At 46.3% G+C, this 14,403-nt stretch overlaps 1 protein-coding gene across 2 annotated transcripts in view; it reads right to left on the bottom strand.

The window, feature by feature from the left end:
* Fbxo36 (F-box protein 36) overlaps positions 1-14,403 on the bottom strand; it is a 71,431-nt gene that overhangs the window by 1,281 nt on the left and 55,747 nt on the right. The window contains exons 3-4 of one of the 2 annotated variants that reach the window (XM_036172818.1): positions 11,474-11,646; positions 945-1,584 (exon numbers count right to left, since the gene is read on the bottom strand). In XM_036172818.1, coding sequence (XP_036028711.1) covers positions 1,399-1,584; positions 11,474-11,646 — 359 coding nt within the window. In that variant the 3' untranslated portion in view covers positions 945-1,398. The remainder of the gene's footprint in view (positions 1-944; positions 1,585-11,473; positions 11,647-14,403) is intronic. The other variant, XM_036172819.1, reaches the window with a different exon arrangement.

Raw genomic sequence — 14,403 nt, 5'->3', positions numbered from 1 at the left:
TCTGTAAGGGGGTAGAGGTGTGTTATTTATTAAGCGGCGCTGTTTACCATGCAAACAGCCATGAGGCACAACAAAACCCACTATAAGAGTTTATTAGGGGAAGGGGGACAGAAGGGATGTGCTTAGGCCTACTGAAAGGTTGTGCAGGAAGAGGGGGGAAGGGTTGTGGGATCTGCTTTTATGGATTCACCTGCACATGTGCATATGGGTTTCAGTAGCTACACCATGCATGCATATAGATTATGTGATCATGCTGTGCGCAAATTATATGACCACACAGTGCATGGATTACGCAGGATGTAAGGCCCAAGAATGACTAAGTGTCTTGCCAGCACATGCATGGTCATGGGAGGGTGGCTAGGAGTTCCATCAGGTGGGAGGGGGCAGATCCCTGCTGCAAAGTGCTGTTGGGCTGCACTCCCCTCAGGGAACCGCGATCTTCCCCTAAGCATCCTCTGAGTAAGGGCTGCCTGCAGAATGTCTGGGCTTTCCTAGCCATGCTCCAGTGCCAGACCAGGGGTGGTTTATGTGGTGGATGACACCTTGGACCCACAAGGACAGTGACTGAACACAAACTCTGCTAGACAAAATGGGGGAGCGGCTGTACCCTCCTGGGGTGCCTCCACAGCACCTGCACCTTCAAGTACACCCAGCGACCCCTGCCACAGAGGGATGCAGGAAACACAACACCAAGAAAATAATTCAAAAGCCAAGCTGCTGTTCTGAACGCCTAGATAGAATAGATATTTAACAGCTGGGCAGTGGTGGTGTACGCCTTTAATCCCAGAACTAGGGTGGGGACAGAGGCAGGTGTATCTCTGGGTTCAAGGCCAGCCTGGTCTACAGATTGAGTTCCAGGACATAGGCTACAGAGAGAACAAAACAACAAAAGGATATTTAACAAAATCCTAGCAATGTGTTGGGAGTATGGATACAGTACTTACCTGGCACACAGGTAAGCACCTCATGAAGGGCATGGTGTCAAATGCCTGTAATCCCAGCAGTGGAGAAGTGGAGGCCAGAGGATCAGAAGTTCAAAGTCATCCTAAAGGTCTAGCTTGGGATCCCTGACTGATACAAACAAAAACACAAGCCTGCTAATAACTCTTTATTGTTAGTTCATACACAACTCGTGCCTCTTCCCCCAAGGGCAATAGGAGATCTGGAAGGTAGTGGCCTGAGGGGCTTCCTGTCTTGTAGCCCTAGGTACTTGGCCACGGGTTGGCCTGAGAAGGACGGGTGGTTAGCTCAAGCAAGGCACTGGGTGGATTTGCGTGTGTGCGTGTGTGTGTGTGTGTGTGTGTGTACAAAATGTGATTTTTTTCAAGTGATTCCTGGAATTGGCAACAATTGTTGATAAAAGAGAAGGAAATGTAGATCTGAAGAGAAGCACCATCTCTAAGCATGCTGCTTCTCCAGCTTTCCCTGTTTTTTCTTCTTGCGAATCTGCCTCTGGAGCTGAATCTTGTTGGTGAAGAACACCTGTCTCCAGCCCACGTCCTTTGCCAGGGCCCGCATGTCAGGGGTGATGGTGTCACAGGCAGACTGAACTATCTGCTCCCACAGTGAGTCAGACTTGCACAACTGCAGGTGGAAAGAGCCAGAGGTGGGTTAAGGTACACCATTCCACTAGCTCACACTGCTACTATCAAAGGAACGAACACCTGCTGCCTGGGAGGTACCCTGTGACTTGGCTGCCACAAAGGTTTTGCCTTCAGAAACTGTCCCTGTCAGAGAAGAGGCAGATACATTGGTATCTATAGATACCCAGGGGCAGCAGAACAAAACAAGTCCTACACTCAGTTAAGATTTGAAATCCAGGGACTGGAGAGATGGCTCAGCAGTTAAGAGCACTGGCTGTTCTTCTCAGCACCCACAGCGCAGCTCACAACTGTCTGTTACTTCAGTTCGAGGGGATCCAACACCCTCACATAGACATACATGCCAGCAAAATACTGATGCACATAGAATTAAAAATAAATAATTTAAAAAAAAAAGATGTGAAATCCAGGGCTTAGTTGGTAGAGTGCTAATCTGGTGTGCAGCAGGCTGTGAGTTTGGGCCCCAACACTGCATTAACTAGATGTGCAGGTGTCTAAGAGGTGAAGGCAGGGGGATCAGAAGTTGAAGGTTAGCCTCTGCTAGCTGGTAAGGTGGAGTGCAGTGTTGATTGCTCTCCTTCCAACATGGGTCAGGGGTGGTCTCTAAAGCATCTGAGGCGGCTATACTGGCAAAGCTGGCCCTGTTATGGTGAGAAGTCCAGGGTCATCCCCAGCTACATAGAGAATCTGAGGCTAACCTGAACTACATGAGGCTGGGTCTCTAAATAGCTGTTTTAAAGTCCTATCTACGTAAACAGCAATGGAACAGTCATTGCAGGTTACATAATGCAAGTTGAGCAGTGACACTGAATCATATGTTTCATCCCCAAACATTTGTGGCTGTGTTGGGGTTTGTTTGTTTGTTTGTTTGTTTTTTGAGACAGGGTGTCTCTGTGTTGTTGCCTGTCCTGGATCTTGCCGCTGGACACTGGACACCGCTGCCACTGCCACCACCACCACCCGGCGATGTTTGTTTTTAAACAGGGTCTTACTATGTAACCCTGGCTAGCCTAGAATTTGTTATTAGACCAGGCTGACCTCCAACTCACAGAGCTCTTCCTGCCTCTGCTCCTGAGTGCTGGGATTAAAATGTGTGCCACCACCTGTGTTTTAAGACAGAGCCTTGCTATAGACCTCTGGGCACCACCTCCCGACAATGCTACTTGAGCCTCCAGAGTACAAGCATGTACCACCACCCCCAGCTCCAAAACACTATGATTTGCAGGTCATTCTTTATCCTTTATCCTGCCCCATTTTCAACATTCCTCTACTCAGGTTACACATTCTAACTATGAATAGCAAAGGAAAAGTCTTAGGGAATGTCCTTTCAGAAAAAAAAAAAAAAATTTAAACCAGGTGGTGGTGGTGCAGGGCTTTTATCCCCACACTTGGGAGGCAGAGGCAGATCTCAGCGGGTTTGAGGCCAGCCTGGTCTACAAATTGAGTTCCAGATCAGCCAGGGCTGATCAGTGAGACTCTGTATTAGTATTTAGGCATCTTTACTGGCCTGCCCTTATGGTGGTATTTCATTTGTACTGAAATGTGATTTTATTTGTATGTTAAGTTGCCTGGGGGTCAGAGCTAATAGCAAGCCATAGCAGAAGCTGGGCGGTGGTGGCGCCTTTAATCCCAGGACTTGGGAGGCAGAGCCAGGCAGGATCTCTTGTGTTTCAAGGATACAGCCAGCATGGAGACATATACCTTTAATCTCAATACCAACCACAGAGACCTGGAGGTCTGATAAACAGGCAGTGACGAGGAGGTCATGTGGTTGGGTTTACAACCAATAAGAAGGTAGAACAGAAAGTCAATAAAAAGAAAGACACACAGGAAGTAGGCTCTTTCTGAGGGTAAGGACAGAAGCGGCAGGAAGGGAAAGAAAGGCATTTTTAAGTCTCAGCTCTTAGCTACTGCTCTGACCTCTTGGGCTTTTAACTCTGCAATTCTTATTTAGTAAGACTGTTACATCTACATGCCCTTAGGGTTCTGACAGGATATACCTCAGCTGCAGCACTAAGAGCACATCCTTGCCCATTTGTTTCCTTATAAAAGGCGGGCCTTGTACTCTCGGGTCTCACCTTTCTCTTTCCTTTCCTTGTCCCCATGGACCAGTTCCTGCCTCCTTCTCTGCTCCTTCTCCCCTTCCCCTCAATAAATCTCCTACATGGGCCCTGCTGCATGGTGTGACTCCTTCCTGCTGTCTCGAGATAAGGACAGTGACAGCAACACACCACACACACATATTCTAGGTCCCCTCAGCACCCCCAAACCAGCCACAAAGTGTGGCTGACAACCATGAGTTCACTTGCTCGCCTGTACATTATCTGTTTGTCCAGAGTTGGGGAATCCTCTTCAATGGGAGTTTGTGGACTGAAGGAAAATAAATATCCCTGTGGGCTAGTGAGACAGCTCAGCAGTCAAAATCACTTGCCTAAAACGACCAAGGCCCCACTTTGACCCCTGGAATCCATGGTAGAAGGTGAGAACTGACTCTGGTAAGATGTGCTCTGACCTTTACATCCATGCTGCAGAATACCCGCCCACATACACAATTAAAAATTTTTTTAAAAATCTGCTTCCCCCACTAAAACATGAGTGGAGAGTGCTTTGTTTTGGTGTGTGTGTGTGTGTGTGTGTGTGTGTGTGTGTGTGTGTGTGTGTGTGTGTGACAGAGTCTCACTATATAGCATTGGCTGTCCTGGAACTCACTATGTAGACCAGGCTGGACTCAAAAGATCCACCTGCCTCTGCCACCCAGGTGTGAGACACCACACCCACCTGTTTTGTTTTGTTTCTGAGGCAGGTCTCATGTGCAAACAAACATGCTTAGTAACTATGGTGATAAATTGTATACCCCAATAAAGCTTGCCTGGGGATCAGAGGACAAAGCCAGCCACTATATTAAACATAGAGGTCAGGCAGTGGGTAGCACACTCCTTTAATTCTCGCATTTAGGAGGCAGAGATCCATCTGGATCTCTCTGAGTTCAAGGTCACACTGGAAACAGAGCCAGGCATGGTGTCACATGCCTTTAATCCCAGCACTATGAAAGAAGAAAGATGACAGGGCACAGGGATTAGATACATAAGGCATGAGTAAACAGGAAGTCTCTCTCTTGAGGCTGAGGATTTCGTAGTGGTAAGAATGGGCCGGCTTGTTCTATTTCTCTGACCTTTCAGCTTTTACCCCAATATCTGGCTCCAGGGGTTTTATTATTATTAATAATAATAAGACCATTTAGCAATTTATGTTATAGTTACTTCTAAGCCACAATAAACATGGTTACAGTTACATAATGATCACTGTCCTTTCTCTGTGTGTCTGAATCTCTCTAACGGCACTGGGATTTCTTTGAGTCATGGACGCTTGCTCTGATTTAAGGTCAGTAAACGGGCTCCAGACAGGTGACCATGTAGCTGCATAGCCTGGTGAACTTCCTTCAGTTCAAGGCCGGCCCTGCACCTGACAAGGATACAATTCTGCCTTTCTAGCATTGGAGACACCTGCAGGGCACTCTCTGGTCAGCAAGTTCTGAGGAAGCTTCCTCGCTTGTTTTTTTTTGAGCTGAGGATTGAACCCAGGGCCTTGTGCTTGCTAGGCAAGCCTTCTACCACTGAGCTAAATCCCCAACCCCCTCACTTGTTTATACTTAACAATACAACCATTGAGCCCACCAGATCCTCAGCTGCAAATCACTATTTCAAAAATATAAACAAATTGATATAGCCCTTGCTTTAAGAATTATTTTTTTATTTTGGGTGTGGTGTATATGCTAATTGTGTGAGGGTTCCTCAAAGGTCAGAAGAGGGTATTGGAGCTCCTGAAGCTGTAGCCAGGTGGTGGTGGGGCACGTCTTTAATCCCAGCACTTGGGAGGCAGAGATGGATGGATTTCTGAGTTCGAGGCCAGCCTGGTCTACAGAGTGAGTTCCAGGACAGCCAAGTCTACACAGAGAAACCCTGTATTGAAAAAAAAAAAAAAGGAAAAGAAAAGAAAAGAAAGAAAGAAAAGAAAAGAAAAACAAAACCAAACCTCTGTATGCTAATTCCACCCTCCTGAATGCTTAAGGGGTGTTCCTTGTCTGTGTATCCAGCATATTGGGCGTTAACAGTTTAGATGCAAGATTGTAAAACATCAGAATCGGTGTTGGGGACTTAGCTCAATGGTAGAGCTAATGCCCTGGGTTTGATCCTCAGCTCAAAAAAAAAAAAAAAAAAAAAATCAGAAGCAAACTTCTGCCCTCCAGGGTTCTCCCATTGTGCTGTAAGCCTGTATTTAACACTTCCTCCCTCCTTCAATAAATGGCATTCAGCATTTAAAAAAAAGAAGAGGGGGCCAAGAACATGATGGGGAAACCCACAGAGACAGCTGACCGGTGCCAGTTGGAGCTCACTGGCACTGACTCTGGACTGACAGCTCGGGAACCTGCATGGGACCGAACTAGGCCCGCTGAATGTGGGTGACAGTTGTGTGGTTTGATCTGTTTGTGGGGTCCCTGGCAGCAGGGCCAGGACTTATCCCAGGTGCATGAACTGGCTTTTTGGAGCCCATTCCCTGTGGTGGGATACCTTGCTCAGCCTTGATACAATGGGGAGGGGCTAGGCTCTCCTTCACCTTGGTATGCCAGACTTTGTTAACTACCATGGGAGGCCTTACAGCCTTACCCACTCTGAGGAGTGGATGTGGGGTAGAGTGGGAGGGAGGTGAGGAGGCAAGAGAAGGGGAGGGAGGGGGAACTGGCGTTGGTACGTAGAATGAAAATAATTTTAATAAATAAATATATATATATTAAAAACAAACACACCGGGCAGTGGTGGTGCACACCTGTAATCCCAGCACTCAGGAGGCAGAGGCAGGTGGATCTCTGTGGGTTCAAGGCCAAAGCGAGTTCCAGGCCAGCCTCCAAAGCTACAGAGAAACCCTGTCTTGAAAAACCACAAAAAAAAAAAAAAAAAAAAAAAAAAAAAGGAGCTGGAGCTGGAGTTACAGGTAGTTGTGATATCCACCTGACATGGAAGTCCTCTAGAAAAACAGCAAGTCCTCTTAGCCCCTGAGCCATCTCTCCAGCCGCAGTGCCTGCTTTATTGAGGCATCCAAACACCATATCCTTGAAGCTGACCCAGGCTAGGTACTCTGTCAAGGGAGACACACAAACTTAAGTGATGCAGTTGGATAGGGATAAAAGTCAAAAGAGGTAGGTCATGCTAGTACAAATGCTACATTGGAGCTCACTGTGTAGCTCACACTAGCCTAGAGCTCACTGTGTAGCTCACACTAGCCTGGAGCTCACTGTGTAGCTCACACTAGCCTGGAGCTCACTGTGTAGCTCAGACTAGCCTGGAGCTCACTGTGTAGCTCAGACTAGCCTGGAGTTCACTGTGTAGCTCAGACTAGCCGAGAGCTCACTGTGTAGCTCACACTAGCCTGGAGCTCACTGTGTAGCCTAGGCTGGCCTAGAGCTCAATGTGTAGCCTAGGCTGGCCTCAAACTCATGGCTATCTTCTTGTCTCAGCCTCTCAAAAGCTGCAATGATGGTTGTGAGCCATCATCCCTGGCATCAACATGTATGTTTTAGTATACATAAAGCCCAGGGTTCAACCCCTCGTGGATATGTATGCACATGCACAAGTCTTTTAAGTGTGTGTGTGCCAGGTGGGTACTTAAAAGTCTCAGGAGCTGGCAAAATGGCTCCGTAGGTGAAGGTGTTTTCTGCCGGAACTGACAACTTGGGTTTGATTTCCCAGAACCCACAAGACAAATGAGCATCGATTCTCATCGTCTGTCCACTGACCTCCACACTAATGAAGTGGCACACACACACACACACACACACACACACACACACACACACACAAATAAAAAAACAAATCAATGTAATTTTAAAAGTCTGGGGTGGGCATGATGGTGAACATCTTTAATCCTAGCACTTGGAAGAAAGATGCAGGCAGATTTCTGTGAGTTTGAGGTTAGCCTGGTCTGCATAGCAAGTACCAGGCCAACCAAAGCTCTATAGTGAGACCCTGACTCAAAAACAAAACAAAACAAACAAACAAACAAAAAAACCTTGAGGCTGTGGCGCAGTACTATGGCAGAGTACCTCCCAGGATGCAAGGCCTTAGATTCAAGCACTTCATAAACTGGGTATGGTGGCACATGCCTGTAACCCTAGGACTTCTGAGGATCTGAAATTTAAGGTCATCCATGGTTACATAGTGACTTTTAAAAAGGGCTGAGGAGGCCAGGCCATGGTGACGCAAACCTTTAATCCCAGCACTTGGGAGGCAGAGCCAGGCAGATCTCTGTGAGTTCGAGGCCAGCCTGGTCTACCAAGTGAGTTCCAGGAAAGGCGCAAAGCTTCACAGAGAGAACCTGTCTCAAAAAAAAAAAAAACAAAAAAAAAACAAAAAAAAAAAAAAAAAAGGCTGAGGAGATGGTGAAGTAGGTAAAGGCACTTGCCATGCAAGCTTGGCAACTGAAGTTCAGTCCCCAGAACAGACATAAAGATGGAAGGTGAGAACTAACTCTGCAGTGTTGTCCTCTACCTCCATGTATGCATCATGGCACGTGTACGCGCACACACACACACACACACACACACACACACACACACACACACACGACAGCCTGGCTTTAGAGCACTGGGGTGTTACTCAATGCAGGTTCAAGGCTTTGCTGCAATAATGTCAGGACAGTGAGAATCCGGGGAAACAGCATGCCTGAGAACTAAAAGGGACTTAGATGCACAACCAGGGTAAGGAGACATCACCAGATGCTCAGTCCTGACTGGAGGAAACAAATCCAGGCCTGGCAGAAGCTGTCACTAGGTCCCTACCACTGGATTTTGGTTACTTCAGCATCCTCTTTAAAATATGCATGCTTGGGTTGGGCGTGATGGCACATACTTAATCCTAGCACTTTGGAAACAGAGGAAGGGGGTTATCTATGAGTTCCAAGCCAGCCAAGTTAATAAGACCTTAACTCAAAATAAATAAACAAATTAATTAATAGAAAAAATAAAGCTGGGTAGTGGGGGTGCACACCTTTAATCCCAACACTTGGGAGGCAGAGGCAGGTGGAGTTCTGTGAGTTCAAGGACAGCCTGGTTTACAAAGTGAGTTACAGCTCAGACTTACACAGAGAAACCCTGTCTCGAAAAATAAACAAAAATAGATAGATAAAGGGCTGGATAGATGGCTCAGCAGTTAAGAGTACTGGCTGTTCTTCCAGAGGACCCAGGTTCTATTCCCAACATCCATATGGCAGCTCACAACTGTCTGTAATTCCAGTTCCAGGGGCCAACACCTTCCTACAGACATACATAGAGAAGGTAAAACACCAATGCACATAAATAAAAATTTAAAAAAATATATTTTAAAAGATGTACAAACAAACAATTACTCATAGTACTTATTTCTTGTCCTCTACTTTTAGAACATAAAAGTCAAGTCCAAAAAAATGTAAGCCATATATGATGACACACACCTATAAGCCCAGCACTTAGGGTACTGAGGCAAGAGGATCATGCCTCAGTTATATAGTTCTATAGTAACTTAACTTACAGTGGGATCTGGTCTCAAAAATTAAATAGAAATAAATGAAAAATGATTTCTGCATACTAATAAATTACATTACTGAAAATGAATTCTAATAATGAAAACATTTTACTGTCATGATTGTGGGGGAAATGCCAATTCTTTGGGTAACAGTGTGATTTGAATCATCCGAGAAAACCTGTTCTGTTATGTGGATGTTCCTCCAGGACTTCACAGCTAAATACTGAGCTAGCCAAGGTTCTTCAGCTGCCAGCAACACACTCCAGCCAAAATGGGGGTGCAATGGCACATTCTAATGTGTTTGCCTGTGGGGCACAGACACCACAGCAGGAGTGGATGAAGAGGCGGGAAACCAGGGCCCTGTCCTAACAGGCTGAATTTGGTGCTGTTTCAGCACATACTGCTAAGGATTGAGAGTGCCAAGAGCCAGAGTTTCTCTGATCAGCCTTGGGTGGGAGGTGGGAGGGCAGGAGCACAGGGCCCACCAACAAACACTGCCTATGTTGAAGAAATGGAAGTGGATGTGGGTCAGTTACTACTGGATGTCCCCTTTTTTTTTGTTTTGGGTTTGGGTGGGTTTTTTGTTTGGTTTGGTTTGGTTTGGTTTTTGGTTTTTTTGAGGCAGGGCTTCTCTGTGTAGCTTTGGTGCCTGTCCTGGAACTCGCTCTGTAGGCCAGGCTGGCCTTGAACTCACAGAGATCTGCCTGGCTCTGCCTCCCAGTGCTCGGATTAAAGGCGTGTGCCACTACCGCCCGGCTTGTCTTGTTTTTGAGACAAGGTTTCTCTATGTAGCTCTGGCTGTCCATCTGTAGAACAAGCTGGCCTCAAACTCACAGAGATCTGACTGCCTCCGCCTCTGGGGTGCTGGGATTAAAGACGTGTACCACTACTGCCCAGTAAACATTTTTAAAAACAATTTATTTTGATTTATGTGTATATGTGTATGTCTCTGTGTGAAGGTATGTGCATGTAAGTTCAGGTGCCTGAACAGGCCAGGAAAGGGTAGTAGTTGTTGAACCTCCTGAATGGGTGCTGGGAGCAGAACTTGGGTCTACTGCGGAGTTTCACTATGTAGCTCTGGCTAATCTAGAACTCACTATGTAGACCAGGCTAGCCTCAAACTCAAACCTACCTATGTTTCCTGAGAGCTGGGATTAAAGGCATGTGCCACCAGCTGGTGGTGCATACTCTTAACCAATGGGACCCTGTTGGCTCATCCTTGAAGTACTGTTAGTGCCACCACACTGCCTCTGCCTCTGTTCCTCTGCTTGGAAGGTCCCTTGACTTAAAATGCACCCTACTTTGCACTCAAAACACAGTGGAATAACCCACTTCTAAGAAGCACAGTAAACCACTTGACACACAATCCTTGTGCCTTGCCACGTTTCTTATCAAACCCAGCACGTTATACTGTAATCACCCATATTTGTTTAGTAATCTGATATCTGATAGCAAATTCCTTGAGTATGGGAATAATGCCATCTTGGTTGCTTGTGTCTGTCACAGAGGCAGAACTCAACAAATGGTTTTGGAAATTAAACACAAGTAGACTAGGCATGGTAGGTCACATCTACAATCCCACAATTTGGGAGGCTGAGGCAGGAGGATTGCCATGAGTTCAAGACCAGCCTGGGCTACAGAAAGCGACACTGTCTCAAAAGAAAAATAAGCTGGCCATGGTGGCATGGTCTATAATCGTAATGCTTGAGAGATAGAAACAGGAAGATTCAAAGTTCACACCTTTTATCCCAACACTTGCAAGGCAGAGGCAGGCAGATCATTGAGGCCACTCTGATCTATAGAGTGAGTTCCAGGGCTAAACAGAGAAATCCTGTCTTGAAAAACCAAACCAAACAAAAAAGAAAAAGAAAGAAAGAAAAAAGACAAGAAAAATAAGTTCAAGGCTAGCATGTGCTACATAAATCCTTATCTCAATAAAGAAAAAAAGGAAAAAAGGAAGGAAGGCAGACAGACAGACTCAGGGTCTGGAGGAATGGCTCAGCAGTTAAAAGCACTGGCTGCTTTTGCAGAGGACCTGAGTTTTGTTCCCAGTACCCACCTGGCATGGTGGCTCACAGCTACCTATAATTTTAGTTCCAGAGGATCAGATGCCCTCTTCTGGCCTCCAAGGGAACTGCATGCACATAGTGCATATACACACATGCAGGCACAACACCCATATACATTAAATAAATAGATAGATCAATCGATAAATAAAATAACAAAACCCCAAATAAACAAGGATAAAGAAGAATATGGATACCCAAGGTTAGTTCAGTGGGAAAGCTCTGGATACAGTTGAGCAGCGGGGAATACTACCTTTGCAAACCTGCTTGATGTCTGAGCAAGCCTAGCAATATCTTCAAGGTCCAGGTAGCAGATGATCTTTATCAGCAGTTTGTCTGAGAGCCGCTCCAGGTAGTCAAATTTACCTTCACACAGGTTGAAGACATAGTCTAATATTCTTGCACCAAATATTAAGGCAACTTGTACTGTAAGCCAAACCACAAACCAACAGTTACCTCCTTCAGTCACATGAAAACCATCAACAGGGGTTGGGGATTTAGCTCAATGGTAGAGGGCTTGCCTAGCAAGTGCAAGGCCCTGGGTTCAGTCCTCAGTTCTGGGGGAAAAAAAAAAGAAAGAAAGAAAAAAGAAAACCATCAACAGAAAGATACATGTTTTGGAAGTCAGATGGTAGTGGCACACACCTTTAATCCCAGCACCCAGGAAGCAGAGGCCAGCCTGTCTACAGAGAGTTCCAGGACAGACAGAGCTACACAGAGAAAACCAGTCATTCCTACTCTCACCAAGCTGTTTGTGGCACTAAGGGAATGGATTTTTGGAGGCATTTGTTTATTGTCCTGTTGATCGGGTTGGCTCTCTGTTGTTGCAAAATGGTAAGTCCATCATTAATACAAATACATGAGAACAAAGAGGACATGTTCTAATTAACGACTAGCAGTACACCCACCACCACCACACCCCAACCCGCCAATGGCTAAACCAGAAACATATGGAGGTGAGCATCACCAGTCATGTTCACCCAGCTAACAGCTAACAAAGAGTCTGCTAGAGACAGATGAGGGAGCTCATTACCCACCATTAACTGGGTGGACAGAGCCGACAAAGAGCATGATCACCTCTTTGGTTGTGCCAGGTGGACATGCATGAAATGTGAAGGTCCTCCAATGGCTCCATCCTTAAGCCTGGACTTTAAGGTTAAGAGGAAAAGAACCTGGCTGGGTGCTTTTAATCCCAGCACTCAGGGGACAGAGGTCAATGGAGCTCTGAGTTCAAAGCCAGCCTTGTCTACACAGTAAGTTCCAGGCAAATCGAGGATACACAGTGAGACCCTATCTCAAAGGTAAAAATAAAAAGGAAGGACCTGTGAGATGGCTTGATGGGTAAAGGTTGCCAAGCCCAACAACCTGAGTTTGATCCCCAGGACCCATATACTGTGGAAATAGAGAACTAACTTCTGCGAGGTATCCTCTGACCTACACACACATGTGGAAGCACATGCATGCGCACACACACAGACACACTACATACATCCATAACTAAGATGTTTAAGCAATGAGATTGGAAACATCAGGGATGAGAAATAAAAAGGGCTTACAACTAACTGTGTAGTGGCTAGTGCCAGTGTCAGCGGCTGGCTGTCTCCCCCAAAGACCCTCTTCCTTGAGAAATATATCCAAGGCATTACTGCCCTTTACTGTTGTTGGATCCAAATTTGGCGGTTGTCATTGTCAAAGACCTGACAGACAGATGAGCTAGGGCAGGGAAACAAGCTTGCTGTGGATATCGCTCTGTGTAAATAAAGTTCTGATTGGCCAGTGGCCAGGCAGGAAGTATAGGCGGGACAAGAGAGAAGAGAATTCTGGGAAGTAGAAGGCTGGAGAGACACCGCCTACCGCCGCCATGACAAGCAACATGTAAAGACACTGGTAAGCCACAAGCCATGTGGCAAAGTATAGTCTAACAGAAATGGGTTAATTTAAGATAGAAAAGGTAGATAACAAGTAGCCTACCATGGACATACAGTTTGTAAGCAATATAAGTTTCTGTGTGTTTACTTGTTTGGGTCTGAGTGACTGTGGGACTGGCGGGTAAGAGAGATTTGTCCTGACTGGGCCAGGCAGGAAAACTCTAACTACACAAGCTTTATTGTAAAACTGGCAGACCAGCAGATGGGGACCCTGTCACCAAGCCTGCCTGCCCCCATCAATCCATGATCATTTTTACAGCCACCTTTTCCTCAATACCTTCGTCATGAGGTAAAGCACAGGTTTCGTTTAAGTTTGCCCCACACTTCCACCTAGGTTGTATGTTGAGGAAATGGTGACAGGAACATCTCTAGGCAGAGAATTCAACATTAAAAAGAGCAAAGACCGGGTTGGGGATTTAGCTCAGTGGTAGAGCGCTTGCCTAGCAAGCAAAGAGCAAAGAGCTGGGTTTAAGAGGCTCATACCTACAATCCCAGCACTAAAAAGTCAGGGGCCTGAGGATCATGAGTTCTAGGCTAGCCTGTGTAGTTTTAATCAGCCAATCAGTTTCTTTGGGTATGACTTCTTTCCAGGATTTCTCCTTGACATCAGAAAGAAAGGATTGTGAAGGGGTACAGGATTCAGTAGACTTCAAAGTCTACAGACTCTTCATGGTGTGTGTGTGTGGGGGGGGGGGGCGGTACTTGGGAGACAGGCAAGTGGAGCTCTCGAGGTTAGCCTAGTCTACAAAGGGAGTTCCAGGACAGATAGAGCTGTTACACAGAGAAACCCTGCCAAAAGTCTGCAAACCTTCCCCCTGCTATTATACACACACACACACACACACACACACACACACACACACACACACGGAGGGGCCCCAAAACAGCTTGACCACACAGCTGTCATGACAGGCCTAGAGGCCCAGACACAGCTTCTGTGACAGTTCTGTGACAAGCTTTGTAACACCCAGACCCAGGAAAAGTCATAAGTTGACCCCACCTAGGGAGGGCCTACATCTAAAAGGAGTACCAAACATCCCAAACATTCTAACCATTAGATAAGGTGGCCAGATATCCTTGAGCCAAGCACATACCTATTTTTGTTTTACAGATAACCCTAGACAAATGTCAGCCGATCAGGGCCTTCAACCCTGGAAACCCCCTCACCCCAACCTCTGCTATGATAGAAACTCCACCTGACCTGGGCTCAGGGCTCTCTGCTCTCACCACTGCATTGGACAGACAGAGAGACCAA

Source organism: Onychomys torridus, chromosome 23 (assembly GCF_903995425.1).
Source record: "Onychomys torridus chromosome 23, mOncTor1.1, whole genome shotgun sequence".
NCBI classification, from domain to species: Eukaryota; Metazoa; Chordata; class Mammalia; order Rodentia; family Cricetidae; genus Onychomys; species Onychomys torridus.
Note: the sequence above shows the minus strand (reverse complement) of the source record. Positions and strands in the feature narration are given on the sequence as shown.